The sequence below is a fragment of the Falco rusticolus genome, chromosome 3 (genome assembly GCF_015220075.1).
Source record: "Falco rusticolus isolate bFalRus1 chromosome 3, bFalRus1.pri, whole genome shotgun sequence".
NCBI classification, from domain to species: domain Eukaryota; kingdom Metazoa; phylum Chordata; class Aves; order Falconiformes; family Falconidae; genus Falco; species Falco rusticolus.
In genome coordinates this window covers 114423149-114441142 of record NC_051189.1, presented here as the reverse complement: position 1 = coordinate 114441142, position 17994 = coordinate 114423149, and the positions used below count along the sequence as shown (strand labels likewise).

Here is a 17994-nt window from a genome sequence, read left to right as displayed (position 1 = left end):
TCGTGCTGCCATTTGAGCCAGCGGCCCCAAACCCCCAATACTCCAGAGGCAACGCTTGGCTCAGGCTGGGGACTTTGGGTCTTGCAACGCAACAAACAGCAGGGGCAAACAGGCGGCTTCTGCATGTGCGCTTTAATTATCTTTCATTAAAAAAAAAAACACAAAACTACTGACACAGTGTAGATTCAACACAGTCAAGCTCCATTTAGTAGCGCGTGCAATTACAGGCACATTCTCTGATACAAGATCCTGGCTGCTCGGAGAGCCTCCCATTTTACAAGCCTGAGTTGTGCTCCATCCTTCCATCTGCAGTTTCGCTGCAGCCTCTCACACACGCACGCACACACACATACACACACCCCCCTCCCCATTTTCTCTTAGCTAGGAAGGCAGTGGGACCAGGGATATGAAATTAGCATCAGATTTCTTTAGGAAAACATTTTAGCATTACCCAGGGAAGGCAGATGGGGGAGAAATAGGAACACGAGAGTAGAAAGGGAGCTAAATAAAGAGCACTAGCGACTCCTGAGGGCAACGCGCAGGCTCGCCATGGTACTCACTCAGGCTGCCCAGCTGTCGAATGACATTTGCCAGGGTGATGTTGGTCATGCATTCCAGCTCGCTTCGAACGCTAGGCAACGTCTGACGGCACAGGTGCCTTGGCTCAATGTTCCTCGTTACTAACGGCATGGTGGACCTGCTTCAGGCACTGTTCTGAAAGATGAAAAACAACCCAAAAAAGAAACAGGAAAGGATTACTCAACCGCAAATTCCAGGCACACCAGAGCCATGGTGTTCGTTTTTCCTGCTCTCAAATGGCTTTATTTATAAGCCTTCTTTCCCCCCTCCCCACCCTTATAAAATCGGTTCATCAGAAATAAAGACCCTGCTGTTCTACGACTTGCAGTGACAGCGAAGCCCCACCAGCTCAGGTACAGAGGCAGAGATGGAAAACTGCACATCTTCGCCCACACGCAAGGTGCTGCTGGCATTACCACAGCCGTTGTTCCCTTCCTACCCATCCGCCGCTTCTGAGCAGTCTCCTTCCTCCCGTGCTCACGCACGGCGTCTTTGGCGAGTCTCACAAGCTCTTCTTCAGAAAAATTTTAGACTTGCGATCAATAAATTAAACTGAGATTTAACTGAGTGGATGAAGACTGGAGATGTTAAAAAAAAAAAAAAAAAAACAAACCACAAACAAACCCAGAACACCCAACCAAACCCCAAAACAACCAGGCACACCAAAGCAGGTTTGGTGCCTCCCTCCCAGAGCAGCAGGCAGGGCTCTCCTGAAACAACAGGAAGCGCTTGCAGCTGACCAGGAAACTTTCTGGTGACTGTTCCTTATCCTGCAGGCTGCACCCCTCTTCCCTTGGGAAATCCCCCGGGGCCAAGGTTTACACTGGACCATTGTTTTCCTGCTACAGCAGTTTAAAGTTGAGGGAGCTCTAATCAGGATGCAGGACTGGAGTGTGCTCAGAAAGAAGTCAAGATTGATTGTACAACAGTCAGGACAAACTTCCAGTTCTTTAAAAAAAATTAATAAAATAAAATAAAAGACAAAAACATAAGTGTCCGGAAGTTATGCTTTGGACAGAAAACTCTTTTATGTGCAGGTCAGTGCCTTGAACTAACAAAAATCATCTTTGCTAACAGGCTGAAACGTTGGAAGCAACAAACGGCTCCCTCTCAGATCATCTGCCTCCAAAAGAGAGGAGGAAACCTGGGTAAACAGCTCAGAACAAGGAGCACGATACATGCCTGAAATCTTTAAGACTAAGTGAAAGCAAATACATCCCAACTTCTTGATTAATTTAGAAGGGGAAAGAATCACTTTTCTAGGTCAGCTGAGGAACAACCCAAGAGAAGCAGCCAGCTCCCATGTGATAGGCATGCTGATCTGCTTGGGCTGGGTGTAAAAATAAAACAGGAAGCTAACAGCTTGGGGAACATGGCTTCCTGTCACCAACAGCAAAAACCCAAGAACCATAAAAAATCAGCTGTTTGCTCTTGACTTTGAGCCACCCTTTGATAGTCTCTGTGGCAGCTGGCAGCTTATCTTTGAGGTCCAGGAGTCCTTCCTGGATGCTTTTCTATCAGGGTGTTAAGAGGAAGAAGTGGGCATTATCCCTCCTAATTACCTCACAACCCAGATTTTGAATTGCTAAATTTGACCCATTAAGGCAGAGGAGTTCAAGAGCAGCAGCTACCAGGCGCTGGGATATCTCCCAGACAAGCAGATGTAGGTTGCCATTTTGCAACGCCTCTACATGAGGGATTTCACATGCTGGCTCCTGTGCAAGGAAAGGGTCCCCAAAACCGCACACCTCACAGGAGAGGGGTGTGAGATCTGCATCCAAATAAATAAAAGCAGAGGCTCTCCGAGGACTGAAGCCCATGATGTTCTTCACCGTGTCCAAGCACTGCAGCAGCCATCAGTAACTGCTGGGATATTTAAAGAACAGGGTGAACTAAGGAAGGACTCTGACCTTCGCTTCCAAATACCCCGTGTTTTATCGATTACAGCCCAAGCCCTACAATCTTTTGTCAGCTTTAGCGGTTTATGCCAGACAAACTTTCCCAGCTCCCCCCAGACTGCAGTCTGCACCAACAAGCAGCTCTCATAAACAAGGCAGCATTTGCAGGCTGCCTGCATCAAGCTTCTCCCCCGTGCTTCCCCAGGGCTCAGCCCGCGAGCACGCACGGTGGGATCTGCAGGGCCAGAGTGGACAGCCCGTCCACCCAGCCCGGCTGGAAACCTTCCAAGGTGCAGGACAGACAGAAGGAAAACAGCAAGAGGAAAAATAAGCCTGTAAAGAGGGGGGTGGGTGGGTTTTGAGATGTGAGCGTGCAGCCGGGTCAGACAGGCACAGATAGTAGTAACCTCCGCAAGTACGGGGAGAACAGGGCAGAAAATGGAGTAGTGCCCCAAATACCCACAAATAAACAAAGGCTCAGAATATGTTGTCTACATGCATCCCCACTGAAAGTGTTTGCCTGCAACGCATGTTTTGAAACTAAGAGCAAGGACTAGTGCTGAAAGTTGCTTTTTTGGGTTTTTTTTGGAAAAATAACAATGGTACAGCACACGTACAGTATGAATTTGCACCGGTGCAAGACAGCAGAGATAAGGGCTAAGAAAAGCACTCCCTTTATAGCCTAGCTCATCCTGCCAGCCACCCCCACCCTCCCAGCACAGCTTGCCACACTCCACTGCAGAATCAAGAGTTTCGCCCTTGTGATCGCTACGACAGCCCTCCTCACAAGAGTACGGCAGCACCGCTTCTTCTCAAGGCGACTGGACGGCTCTGCTGCCGCGCTCCTGCTCCTAAAACCAGTCAGGATCCAGCAAGCAGCAGTCACACCAAGAGATTAACCCCACGGAGCACTGGAGACGAGCGAGGCACAGAGGACAGGATGGGCTGTGGACAACCACCCTTCTGCTCACCCAGCAGCCTCTGGGATAAGAAGCATTTTGAAGCAAAGTTTCCTTCCCTTGAGCGGAAGGGCAAAGAGCTTCAAGGTTTCAGATGTTTTTGTAGGGCGAGGCGGGCAGATAGGAAGCCTGGGACCTACAACCAGAGCCTGGTGCCAACACTAGCAAAAAGAGCAGTCACTGGCCCCAGAAGAACGTTTTTCTCCATGTCTTTGGAGGGTAGGTACAGAGGTAACAGCTAATGGGCTCCTGTAAAACCTTCATGCCTCACGAGTAGGTGGGACAAAGATTAATAGACTGGATTGGAAACTAAGCAGTGTATTTCAAGAACAGCAGTCAGGTGGGGCAGAAAATCGAGTGTGGAGAAGGGACAAGGTACAAGAGCAGAGGCAGAAGGAGGAAGGAAAACCCTGGAGACAGCACACAGCGTACGGCTGGGGGCAGGGAAGATGCACAGTAAATGAAACAAGGAACGGACAGACCTAAAAAAGCTTTCCAGGAGGCTCTTGCTTTTATTCTTTAAGAGAGTCATTAAGAAGCCAATTGACAGCATGCTACCAAGCAAGGGCCATCCAGAACCGCTTTACTTTCAGTGGTCAGGGCATGACAGCACAGCAGTTTTCCACCCCAGCTAGCCAGACTGGTCATCAGCATTAGTCACTGTCACGTAACTACCGCAGACCATACATTATAACTAAATCCTACCATTCAGAAGCAAGTTAAATGAATTGCAAGGCCAAAAAATCCTTATCTATCAGGCAAAGATAAGTGTTTCCATTTGCTTATTAATGTTGAAGATTAAATTTGTTTCAGCAGTAGAGTTTGGGGTCTACACGCTGTTTTTAAGCAGCTGCCAGAAACACACGGCATGGGTGACCTGCCCCAATGCCACTGTAATGGGAGAGGAGATCAAGTATGTTAAAAGTAAAAGGAAACTGCCTCTTAGAAACAGAAAACTGTCTGCAACAGATTTCTAATGAATATGGAAAACAAAGAAAGGCATCCAACTGAAACACAGCGCTAGCTATGTGAGGAAAGAAGTTAAGTGATCTTTGCTGGTTGCAGAGTAACACCGGTTGGGAGAGCTGTAAGGAAATGGGCTGATGCTGAAGCTGCTCAGGTGCCAAATCCACAAACACTGCTGCATCAATTGATGTTCAAAATCCTCATCCTCCCAACTGCCGTGCTTCACACCTTCTTAAAAACAAGAAGTAAGGGCTTTTGTTACCGTAACAAATGATTTTTCTCTCCCACTTGAATCAGAACCTTCCTACCTGCTCACAGCAAGCATTTCCTCTGAAGTCTCCAAGTCACGGCTTGAATCAAAGAAGGCTCCAAGCCTTGTTATGACGGCAGTGACTAAAAGCCAAACCATCCGAAAGGCCCAGCTTCGCCCTGTAGCTCTTTCCCCCTCTCCTCCCCACAGCTGTATGCTGCCCCACCTCCAGCCGGGCATTGCCAGAATTCCTCATAATTTCCTTTCTCCCAAAATGCTTACGCACACGTTGCCGAGCCCTGGCCCGCTCCACAGCCCTGCGCCGGCCCAGAAAGAAGTTTGCTGAGCACGACAAAAGCCCTGGAAGCTGAGCTCACCACTCCTACATTCCTACCAATCTTCCAGCCACAACCGGCAACTCATTTCCAGGATTCACTGGGCTTTTGCTCCCCATCACCCTTCCTATCAACTCCTGGGCATTCCCACCACGGACACAGTGGTCTCTGACACCTTGTACTCCTCCAAGAAAGCAGGATCCCCGTGTAGTGCTGCTTTGCACGGCTGCCGATCTGACACGCAGCTCCCTCCGCAATAAGCTCTCGCCCCCAATGGCTTGCTCACCAGTTTTTAAGTGGATTCTGACTTCAGTAATTATTTCTGTAAATACTCGTGGGGCACTGGGGAACAAGCGTGGTGCAACACAGGCTCGTAAAGGGGAGGAAAAAAAACTCCAACCAATTCCAAAACTGTGACTTGCAATTTTTGCCTTTCCAAATCCCAGCACTTCAAGCAAAGCACGAGGTAAATTCTAGTGGGAGGTGTCCCTGCCCATGGCAGGGGGTGGAACTAGATGATCCTTAAGGTCCCTTCCAACCCAAACCATTCTAGGATTCTATGACATTCAAGATAAGTGCACTGCTCTAAGATTTCTTATCAGCAAGTCATTGACCGCTCTCCCCATGAGCTCTGCTGTAGCAGATCACTCAGGAATCCCAGTTCTGGATTAGAATCAAGTACAATTGGTTTGTTTCAAACAAGAACTGCCAGTCTATAACCCCCTTGCACAAAGCTGCATCTTATTGACTATTTTTAATAAATAGGGCTGGCACAGTAGAATTGGACAATTGTTACGAACAATAAAGGAGACAGACTTTGATTACAAGTATTGAGAAGCAATACAGGGACATTTTGGGATTGAGTATTTGCTTTCCAACACGAGTTCTTTCAACTGAAAACAGCAACTCAGAGCAAATACTCCTTAACAAGCAGTTTGGAGCAGAGCAGAAAACAGCACTGCACAGCAAGAGAGGAACCAGCCTATTCATTTTTTTATTTTTTTTTTTGTACAGCAGGCAGATCGCACAGTCAACACGGTGGTGCAGAGGAGAAGGCAGGCAGGACTACAAGGTGAGATGTGTGTATGCAACGCACACAAAGAGCTGTAAATAACAGGTGAGTTGGAGGGAGAGATCTGGCAAGGTTCTCCTCCCTGGTATTTGACCAGCTAGCATAGCATTACTGGGAGTCACCTGGGTAATTCCCCACTCAATGTGACACACAACCTCTTAGATCAGGGACCATCTGCAAATAAATCTGGACCCCAGCAGAGATATCATCTGTCATAGTGTCTGGTGTAGCACAAAGCACCTAAGGAGGACAGAGCACATTTTTGGGGAAGGGGAGGGAAATTAGGCTTGATTTGCAAGTACATCAGGGTGACCAATCACCCTGCCCTCAGCAGGGCTCACAAAAATCCTCTGCCTGGACACAAACAAGCAGCATAGTCAAGGAGACCAAGCCTTCAGCTAAGCGCCTTGGAGAGCAGCCTTTAGGAGTACCCATCGGGGGATTAGACACACCAGCAGGTTTGGGAATGAGGGAGAAAGGAGATAATCAGATCTGAAATTCCCATCAGTATGAAATAAGACTTAACTCAGTAGCTTGCCAACGCAGACTGACTGTTCTTTCTAATGTCTGTGACAACTCTGCTTCAAATTTCAAGCTTCTCTCAGCAGTAACTACTCCCCCATGTAGCTGTAATGGCCAGAAAGAGACTGGCTTTTATGTAACCCCAAAAGACTAGCAGAAAGGGAAGCAGCAGACACACACACACACACACAGAACTGAGGGGGGGGTGGAAAAATTCAGCAGAAGGCTCTGCTGAGTGCTCAGGGCTATATCCAAGCTCACAATGCAGCCACAGAGAAGTGGGATGCAGCAATCAGAAATGCTACAGTTCCATGCTCAGAGAGAGACCTAGCAATCAGTGCGGCATCCGAGCAATAGGGAGTAAAATTATAGAGCAAACTGCCATGTGATGCCACAAACTACTCCATCCCGCCAGCTGTAACAAGTATTCATTCCCAAAAACGCGTCACAGGCTCATCTGTCATTAACAGCCCAGCCTGCCAGCAGCTGAGCAGGAGTCAGCAGTGAAGGGCAGCTGCAGGGCTGCTTCCTTTCACAGTGGTCTATTCTCCCCAAAAGCCACGGTAGAGATGCACGGGTAAAACACCTCCAAGCGCCAGGGAAAACGTTGCCCACCATCTCTTACCAGCCGCTCAGACTGAAAGCGCAGGCTGTGTTTTCACCCACCATCGCACAAAAGCTTTGCTGAAGCAGGACCTACAGAAAACACAGGGCCTTCAGGAGAACACAGCTAGCCGATAGCACAAATACGCACACGACCCCTCTGTATGTTAATAATCCAGTTCAATCACCAACTCGAGAGAACTTTGCAGATACGATCTGCCAGCGTTACGAAAGAAGTGTTTCGGCAATAGCGTGGGGCAAGAGCGGTGCCGCACATTTCCACAGTGATGCTCTGACACTAGGAAACATCAGCCATGATCTTGCAGAATAACGAAGCATTGTACCTTGCACTGTGGAGTCCTTGAGACAACAAACATCCAGCCCGCTCAGTTCCCAGAGTAAAAATCCTCTTCCCCCCCACCCCCTTCCCCCCATTCCCCCCTCCCTCCTCTAGTCTGCTGGTTCTGAAAAATGCAAAAGAGGCTCAGAAAGCCATTTTCTGTGTTTTTTGTCTGGCTCATACATTATCATCATCATTTACTGCCCTCAAGGGGATTGCACAGGTGTGACTGAAAATTTGGCTCTTCCTTTTAAACTTTTGTTATCAGCTTTAGTGAAGATGATCTTGCTGGAATAAATGCCAGCCTGCTCTCCTGGAGAGGGACTCGCTCGAAGCTGCTGGCAGAAATCAAGCTGGGGGTGGAAGGATGGGGGTGTCACTAATGGAGAACATACAGATCCTCCTAGCTTCTGCTGGCGTGCAAATACAGCCAGCAGTTTGACCTAGACTTCTTGGCTTTTCCTACTCCTAAAAAAACCACACCACTGCCCTAATTAATGTTTCCATTCATTTAGCTGAAAAACAAGTTAAACAAAGAGGGTCACCTGGTGTTCCTATCAATACCTGACTAGGATACAGGCAGAACAAATGCATTTAAATAAAACTCTAGAAGAGATGTGACAAGAGAAAGGCAGTTTAGCTCAATTAAAGAGAGCTGTCACAGGGATTTGATTCTCAGAATACAGAACTATTGATTAAACAGGAATTAAAGCTCCGGAACAGAAAGGTTTCAAGGTCTTTGCCGTGAGGATATACATCAGGAGAGAGGCAGGGCTCCTTCAGCACCAGAAAAGCTCTGGCTTTGCTGCTTCCTAGGAAACAGGAGCAGCAAAGGGAGCAGAATGCTTTCTGTTAAACCTATGAATAATTTTGGCAAGGATGCAAGGTCAGTGACAACACAGAGCAGCATTGCAAGCTTCAATCAACAGGTAGCTTTGGTGTACTTGGGTACAGAAACCCCACTACAGGTTCTCAAACATTTTTGGAGTATGTGGGGAGGGGCCTGGGCAGTGGGCAGGTTTCAGTCCATCAGCAGGAGGTCTGACAACACCTGGTCTGAGCCCAAACCACTGTCCAAAGCCAACAAGACCAAAGGAATCCGTCTCAACCTGTCCCAGGAAACAAGTCCCCCAACCAGTAACAACCACCAGGGTCAGCAGCCACAGCAACCCCAGCAAGAGATGTCTACTAGAACAGGATTGCCACTCTGCCCCAAAAACCAGTCCCTAAAGGTCAAGGCTGAGGAGCTTTCATTGGCAAAGTCATCCATTTGTTTCTGTCCCAACCCAGGCAAAAGCAGCTCTGGACAAAAACCACCAGATCTCATTTTCCAAGCCTTGAAGTCTGTAACAGCACTGAATTCACTTCAAAAGGTCTTGACTAGAAAAGATGCAATTTAGGTGGCAACACAAGCGGCACCATTCCCACCAGCTTCATTTGGAGGTGCTGCAGGTACCCAAGCCTCATGCTGTCGCTGCAGGATGCCTGCGCAGAACCACGGGCCAACTTCTGCAAATGGTGCACGGCTGCTAAAGCAAACACCGCTGAATCGCTCATTCCCAGGCTGAATTACTGCTAATGAGGATAGCATGTTTTCTTCCTCTCCTTCACACCAGCCTCCTCCAGCAAGAGGAAAGGCTTGTGCCTGTTAGCACTAACAAAGCGCTCGGTGCAAAGCACAGCTCTCACAATACATCAGCACATTTTCATTCTAGGGCAGCGCTCAGTAATTAATACGGAAAGAGAGGGTGTGGTTTTTTTTTTCCTAAATGACTTATTCCTGAAGTCTGAACATATTTTAACCTTCCTTTTCAGCAGATAAACTCTGTCTCATTTGCAGCTAAGCTCAGCCTCCTCTCCTTTAACACACACTATTTTGATTAATGAAAGAGTAGGAACAAACCAGTTCCAAGTGTTTTCTATACAGCTCAACTGCTCTTTCAGTTTCAACTCACGCCTAGATAATTATATCACAGCTCTGAGTGCCCCCACCCTTCTGCTGCACTTGGGGAATACTGGAAAGATAAGTCTTTTCTTAATTATTAAATGTAAATAGCTCATTAAATATAATCCAATTACTTTAATTGTAAGAAAAAGGAAGTAATTACAATATGTACATGTATTCTTGCCTGAACAGTTTTAATATCTTAAATGAATCTTTGCAGCATTAATATTTTAAGTTAACCTTTGACATGAAGGGAAAAAAAAAAAAAAAAAAAGACACTGACTCCCTGATATTTTCCAGAAGTGTTATATCTGCTGGGATTTCCATCACAAAAAAACAAGAGAACAGCCTTGAGCACCTAAATTAAAATGGTTTATGAACAGCGTCTTAATGAAGTCAAAATAACACATGGGTTTTCTATTGTGGAGAGTTAAAAAAAAAAATACATACGATGCCACATTAAAACCATGAATATACTTTCTGGATCTCAGGAGTCAAGTGAGATGGGTACCACTATGAACTCAGAACAGGCAGCCCTCCACCCCACCAGTACCAAAAGCCACCACGTGTCTGGGGTTTTCCAGGCAGTTCTCCTTCCCCACGCCTACGGTCTGTCCTGCCCGAGGGTGGGAAGACCCAGCAGGGCTAGGGAAAAAGGGATCTGCCCCAGAGCTGGGATTACCAGTGGTTCTGTAGAGGTGCCCAGCAAGGCAACTCCACAGCAACACCAAATCTGGCTTTTGTGCGTGCAACGTACGGGCACGGCACATGATCCCAGGTTGCCATTTGGAATTTTCAGGCAGAGCTGCAGGAAGCTGCAAGTAGCAGTCTTCTGGTTTTGCTCAACAGCATGACAATCCTCGGACTCACTTTCTCCATCCACGCAGCCAGTGGGACTGGACAACCTTCCAGGCAGACTTCAGCAAAGCCCTAGTGTTTCAATCAGCCCCCCTGGTCTGACAGAGCAGCATCAAATTTCAGCTTGGACTTGGTGACAAATGCCTATGTAATCTCCTTGGGACAGTCAGAAAAATATTCTTTTTAAGCTGTAGTTGTTTCCATTTTGCATGTTCTGAGCCCAGCAGTGATCTCACCTTATGTAATCTGCAGTGCAAACTCCAGGCTATGGAGCATCCAAAACTATTTCAGAGTGTTTGAAACGATCAGTTCAATGAAGTGATGTTTTTGGGAGAAGAGAGATTAGACCGTATTAGGGATGCTAAGGATGCAAGTCTTTCTATCAAAGCTCACCACAAGGTCTATAATAAGCTGCTTTATGGAAACCTCTCATGTGAAGCCAGACCCTAGATGTAACCTCCTTGATACAATATTGAATTCTCAATAGCAACCAAAAAGGCTATTTTGTATAAGTTAATTAGACGCTTTTTTAATTTAGCCTCCAAAAGGGAAGCGGCCAGTTACTTCATGCTGCCCTAGACAGAAGGTAAAGGTTTTTCACAAGCTGTGTTTATAGCTATATGCCTTCCTCCAGCAAAGGATCAGCTCAGCAGCTGTTGGTATTGAAAGAACAGGATCTGGGTGTGTGCAGAGTTCTCTCTCTCTCACTTTTTTTTTTTTTTTTTGCAGCTGCAAGGCCGAAACCATAAGAGTGTGTGCTTTTTCTTACGGTGCACAAAAGCAGGGTGTCTGAAAGGGAACTCGCTTCCGCTCTGGCAAGCACTCAACAAACTATTTGCTGGGCTAAGGGGTGGTCGGGGAACTTTCACCCATCCATTCAGCCAGGGCCGCTATTCCCCCTCCCTCCCAATTAAATCCCATTTTTTACACTCCATGCATGAACCGCAGCTACACCAATACATCAGATATTGTGGCTGATAGCCTCCTCTGAATGCCACTTAAAGCCCTCCAGTGCGGAGCTGCCTGAAAGCAAAGCATCATTCATTCTTTGAGCAACAGAAAAAGACTTTTGCTATACAGACTTGAAGTAAGACTCTAAGAAGTAGGAAAAGGGCATCCAGTGAAAAGAGGAAATGAGAAATTAAAACCACATTCAATCTTATTAGTGGTAATACAATAGGTCAACAAAGTACTTCACAAAACTCCACAGCATGTGAACAACTTATGCAGAACTCACTCCTACGCGATCAGTGACACCAGTCCGTCTGGCTCTTACGGAAAAAAAGCAAAGACTGTCAGCAGCTATTTTAAATAGCCCGGCTGGGAGGGGAGATGGCTTGGAGACACCACCTCCATGCCTTGCTGGAGAGTACACTTCCGAGATGAGAATGGGAGGAATAGCCCCCCCCTCCTCCTTTTCCATCTGAAACATTTTCTCTCTCTAGGGATTTCCAGCATCTTATAAGCGAAGCCTCTTTGAAGTGCCGCAAAGTGGCATTGCTCATCATTTCAGTAATGATAGTAAATAAGCTCCCAGTATTTTGTTGATCCTCTTCCTTCTGCTTTACAAACAAAAGGTCAGAGTCATTAGCCCAGTTTTATGAGCAGGGAGAAATGGAGGCTCAGAAGAGGCAGGTTGCTCTGCAACATCATCGGAAACATCAGCGAACAAGCAAGACAAGAAACCCTAAGCCACAGGACTTCAGAATAGCCATGCTAGGTCATCCAGCCTCCAGATAAATCAACATCCTCTGCCCATTGGTGGCCAGGTATCAGATGTGTAAAGAAAAAGACCATGAGAACAAGGCAAGCACAGGGCAACAGTTCTCTCTGCTGTCCTTTTTCACACCACAGCATCCCACCATACCTTAAGACCACACGGAAACAAACACTACCTTTTGTTGTCCTTCATGGATTTCACTTCCATCAACTGGTCTCATCAGCTTCTGAACTCATCTAAACAGTCGGCACCCATGAAATCCCAGGGCAGTAACTCCCGCACTTATCATATGCTAGGTGAAAAGACGCTTCCTTTTATGCCCTCCACTTTACAATTAGGAGACTTTAATCTCAAAGCTATGTGTGCCTTCACTTCATAAAGGAGTTGTTCAAACAAATGCATCGCCACTCTCATTAAACATGCACCTTCTGAGAAGAAGGTTATCAGGCTGCATCATCAGACAACATAAGAGAAGCTCTCGATGCTTATTGAGCACTTTCAGCAGCAACCAAAATAATAAAGTCATGGTTTAGGTTTGATTGACAGCAGCAGTAAGAATAAATTATTTTTAGCGGACAACTCTTTGCATGTTGTCCATGCCATTCTCGACTGTGCCCCACTTCCAACAGTAGAATCAATACCTCCAAGTCAACAGGCCACCAGTGATCTCAGAGTAGCTCCTCTGAAGCGGCAGCACAGCAACAGCCTCCCATGCAGAAACTTAAGCCCTCAAGAACAAATGCTAAATGCTGCTGCTTCACAGGCATCTCCCTTCTTCCTCTCTTGGCACCACAGCATCCTTTAAACCACCACCTCTCCCCAAAACAGGGCTGGGATACTGCTCTGGAAGAGGAGATGACACAGAAGGCACAGAAGGAACAGAGCAGGTCACCAGCAACCCCATTTGTGGGAGACAGAATTGAGATTCTTGGTCCTTTTTCTTCCTCAAAGCCCCTGGCAGATGCATACTTGAGATATGCCTACGCTCCACCACTTCTCCAGTAGCAATATAATACCAGAAAGCTTTACTGCTATTTCAAGAATTAGGGTAGGATCTACAGGAACTATTTCCCAGGCCCATTACTGCAGCAAAGGCGAGCTCAGGATGGAGAATGTGATTAATGCCTTGCACTGCCGCTGCGCTGCTTGCTCAACAAAATAACGTGGAAGTTCACGTTTCAGTTCTTCTGGGAGGGGACCTCCCCCCTACTGCCTCCCAGGCAGGGAAAGAAAAAATCCTGCAGACCTTCAGATGGAAAACCAAGTCTTATATAAATCAGAATCAGGCCTGAGTCTGATAAACTTCTGTAGAAGCTCCTCTTAGCAAGCACGCCCTTTGCAGGGAAGCCTGATCAGCAGCACCGGTAGCCTCCCCTCCTCAAAAAGAAAACACACGGTCTTTTTATTACACAGAGTTGCAAAAATACAAAGGAAGTAAATGTCACCAGGGTGGTTCTGTTCTGAGCAGTCATTTGCTTATTACCCAGAAGCCACTTCCACACGCCTTTTTTTAAATCCAGTGTTTATAAATACCTAAAATATTTAAATAAATGTTAATCTACGGTAACTAAGGGCCTGATCTCACAAATATTTATCCTTGCACAGTGAGACTAAATACACAATTTCTTACTACAGATCCCATTAGAAGCAAGAGTGCTGCCGAAAACAGTAACGCACCATAAGACAGCCTGGGAAAATAGTTGCATTTTGCTTTCCTAGGCTTCTGCACAGTGAAAGTTGTCACTTTTGGCTTGCCTCCTGTGCTTTTTGCACAGCATTACTTGAGAAACTACATAAAGGAGCAAGCCCAGCACTAAGCCATCAGACAGGGGCCTATTCTGGCTATTTTAACCCTCGGAAGGAGCTTTTGGCAGTGCGTGGTTTTGCCAGGTGCTGGCATCCCTTTCCGTATGGGGACAGCGGGAATTTTATACATCACACATGCAAACACAATTGCTATTCAGTCCTTTTCCTGGTTTGTGACTGACCTGTGCAGCACATGCTGCAACATATACTGCTCACCTGGATGACCCAGGGAGGGCTAAGTACTGTCATCAAACCTAGCAGAGGCCAAACAGAAACCTTACATTTAAAGTTATTAAATATTTGAGTCCAGAAAGCCCAAAAGATAGTTTTATCTGGAAGGATTAAAGCAGAGTCTTACACTTGTTGAAATCTTCCTTATTACAGTCAGTCAAAGAAAACTAACCTGATTTTGTGGAAATACTAATCCTAAGAACCTTCTCTATTCACCACAAAAAATAAAAAAAAACAGGAGATGGATTTACTGCTGTAACTATATGCATATGAGGCAATCACTGAAATTTTAACCCCTCCACCCACACCAGACGATTATCTAACCTTTGTGAATGAAATCAACTTTTCCTAGACCAGCCCTGAAGAATGAGATACATTCAAAGCATGCTGAGAAACTGGGTTGGTAGTTATCATAAAGGTTGTATTCTTTTTAATGAATCACTGCTCACAAATATCTTCTGAGCTGTAACTTAAAAATACACCATTTCTGTTCGGTGTGTCACATTATTCATAGGGAAACCAGTTTTATACTCTGCTTAAAAGAACTTTACTATTAACTCATTACTTCAGACTCCAGCAGTGTTATCTCTGAAGACACAAGGGCTGCAGTTCCAGCCTCTACCCTTCTTCAGCAAGCCACTCGCTTCAGAGCACATTTCAAACAGGACTTCTACAAAATAAAGTAGCCAGAAACACACGTTATTTCCTTCTTTATTTCCTGCAGCGTCAACCTGCACCCTCCTGCCCACCCCCAGCATAGTTTTGTTAAAACCAGCGTTTGAAAGATTTGTTAGGACTGTAGACCCGACAGAAACTAAAGTAAGAAACGGGGCGTGAGCCCGCAGGCTGAGATCAGGCAGCGGCATTGCTCTGCTGCGCTGCTGATTTTTTGCAGGGCTGGGGACAGGGGTGCGGGAACAGTGAAATGGAGCAGGGGTCTTGCTAACAGCATCATGCAGCGGCTTGGAAAAACCTGATCAGCAGCAGACAGCTTGGAAAGGTTTTATCTTCACAGCTGTGAAGGGGAAGGAGCCCGACCGGCATGAGCCATCAGAAGGTTAGGGTTGGGTTGGTTTTTTTTTAAATAAATAAAATGGAATTTGGGGCATTTACTTTTTGGACTTATTACCAGACAGATAAAAGACATCACATTTCTTTTTAAAAGCAGTAAAAATATGCAGTTTAGGGAAAAGTTTATATTCAGTTCACCCCTGGAAGTTTATCCTCTTACAACCCATACTTATAAAGTACAGCAAGGCTTCACCTTGTCTCAGCTGGGCTGCACAGGGAGCTGGTAAACCTGCTCCTCACCCCAAAGAGAGCAAGGCTTTTACCCAAGCAGAAACTGATGCTTTGGAAGATGGAAGTTCTGGGTTTGATCCCTACTGTCACCAACCCACCCAGGAACCATACTGACAACTGCAGCTTGACCAAAGATCAGCCTCAGGTGGGGGTTTAAAGCTTGGGTCAAGCTCTCTCTGTCAAACTTCATGTTTTCAAGGACAATCCTTCCAAAAGAAAAGAAAACCCAACAAAAAACCCAAAAATGCACAGAACTGGAATGCCTGGGCTGCTCCACCCCACTTCCTGGATAAAGCTTGTCCTTGGCTGTGAATGCAAGTGGATTTTCAAAGCCACTCTTATCAACATGCTGTGTTTTCAGTGGATAGATGTTAGCTTTGGTTTGTTTTTAACCAAGTTTTGGATTATACTCTGTATCGGTTTCTATGACAAAAACCCACTCAAGGTCAATAAGGGGCAAATCGGAATGAAAAGTGTCGCAACGCAGCATTTTAAATTCCTGCAGCATTTAGTAGCAACTGATTCTGCAGATGTTTAAAATGGGTGGAAAATATAACTATTCCCCTTCTTCGTGTGACCAAGCATACAGACTTCGGTACTTCCCATAAAGTAACACTCTGCATCAGCTTTGTCACAGGGAAGCACACACACACACAGAGCTGACTTCCCACATCTTTTGCTTTCAGCTTTTCCATCTCACAAATCTTTGGAAAGGACACACAAGCTTGAGGTTTAGAGGGCTCAATCAATTATGACCCTGTCTACAGGCAGTGTACTGTACTTAAGAGTTTTTTTATCACTATAATTTCATGCCCACCAGCATCTGCAGTGCTGAAAGACAGACTTTCAGTATTTTCTAGCATCTTATTGAATAGGCCTACTCCTGGCATTAACACACCACGCAGTCCCACCAGTGGCTTGATCTATGTAGAGATGCCCAATTCTGTTGTTGCTACTAATGAAAGTAAAACAATAATACCAAATGTGAAACTTTTGACAGAAAAAAAAAAATCGTACCACAGGAAGGTCCTTCAGGTCAAATAACAGCTAACAGGGAAGAGCTGCTATCTCTTACCTTTCTCCGAAGGACACAGGTTATTTGTATCCCAAAGGAGTGACCCCAACACAAACCTAAATGCATTCCCTAACAACTTATTTCTTCTCTGGAAGAAATATGGTCTGAGATCACCTGGAGGTCAATGCATTTGACCTGACCATATCTCATTACACCCTCCAAAGCTTGTTTTCAGAGCACACCTAGAGATTTAATAACGGGTAAAACATCTTCCAAAGCATGCTACAGCATCCACACAACCTTACCCCAAGTAGTTTTCGATTTTACGTGCTCGGGTGGCTACTCACTAGTCAAGGGGCTTACACCCACCTCTAAAGTACACGCAGACATACTGAAGGGTGCACCCACTTGTGGGGCAGGAAGACAGCCCAGAGGGAGAAGCTGCTTTTGCAGCAACACTCCACAAGCACAAACACCAGAACTTGTACCAAGGAGGGAACCAGCTCAGAGCCAGCCAGACTTTGTACGCTGACACGCACACGCTTTCACAAGCACTGATGTCAAACCCAGGCAGTAAAGGCTGCAACCAGCCCGGAAAGGGAGGGACCCCCACCCCCCAGCACAGCACCACTGCTGCCCCCTTAGAGGGGACCCTGCAGCACCCCCCTTCTCCCCAACTTCCCCAAGCCATTCCCCGCTGACTCAGCCCTCCGTAACGGCCCCAGGACAGCGGACACCGGCGAGGCCTCGGGAAAGCCCGGGAGCCCGGCATTTCCTTACCCCGGCCCGGGCCTCTGCCCACCCCTGGGGCAGGCCAGCCCTCCCCCTTGACCCAGCCCCTCCGGCCAGCCCGGCCCAGGCACACACCCTGCACTGAGCCCTGGCCCCCGGGAGGGGCTGGGCAAGTGTCAGCCCGGGGACGAAGCCATTTCCTTGTCCCCGTCCCCAGGCCGGACCCAGGCCCGCCCCAAGCCTCCCGGCCCGGGGCACCGGGGCCCGCACCAGGCGGGCACTCACTATGTGGCAGGAAACAGTGACAGGCTCAGCCCCATAGCTCACTATCTGGCAAGGGCCTAGCGGCCCACCCCAGCGCCTCCCCCTCTCTTCCCCAGGAAGAGACGGCCTGGGAGGCCCGGGGAGCATCCGCTCGCCCCTCGCGCACTCACCTCTCTCCGCGGCTGTCCCCTCCGTCCCCCTCAGCTCGTTACCACCAGGGCGGGCCAGCCCGGCCGTCCGCCATTCCACAGCTCCCCCTCCCTGCCCTGATTGAGTCTCGCCCCGCCTCCTCCCGGCCGCCGGTCCGCTCCGCCATTGGCTAGCTAGTCAGAGACGTTGCCGCGCTATTGGTTATCCCTAGCTGTCTATCAAACCCGCCCTACGCCACTTGCGTACGAAACTGGCGCAGGAGAAGAACCCCACCCAAGCCGGCCGCGCAAAGAGAGTAAACAGGGAGGAACGTATTATTAGGGGAGATAGACGGGGGGAACCCGGGACAGTTTTGGAACTGATTCCAGAGGAAGTGGGGAGAAACACGGCACCAAGCACAGCCAAAACGTTTTAAAAATATCTGTCTGAGTCTTTGACGGCCAGAGC

The 17994-nt window shown here is 47.3% G+C and overlaps 1 protein-coding gene across 2 annotated transcripts in view; it reads right to left on the bottom strand.

Annotated features, from left to right (window-relative positions):
• WASF2 (WASP family member 2) overlaps positions 1 to 17672 on the bottom strand; it is a 33227-nt gene extending 15555 nt beyond the window's left edge. Inside the window, exons 1-2 of one of the 2 annotated variants that reach the window (XM_037380256.1) lie at positions 17568 to 17672; positions 561 to 714 (exon numbers count right to left, since the gene is read on the bottom strand). In XM_037380256.1, coding sequence (XP_037236153.1) covers positions 561 to 690 — 130 coding nt within the window. In that variant the 5' untranslated portion in view covers positions 691 to 714; positions 17568 to 17672. Of the gene's footprint in view, positions 1 to 560; positions 715 to 1018; positions 1144 to 17567 lie in introns of those variants that run through there. The other variant, XM_037380257.1, reaches the window with a different exon arrangement.
• Positions 17673 to 17994: the final 322 nt, after the last annotated feature.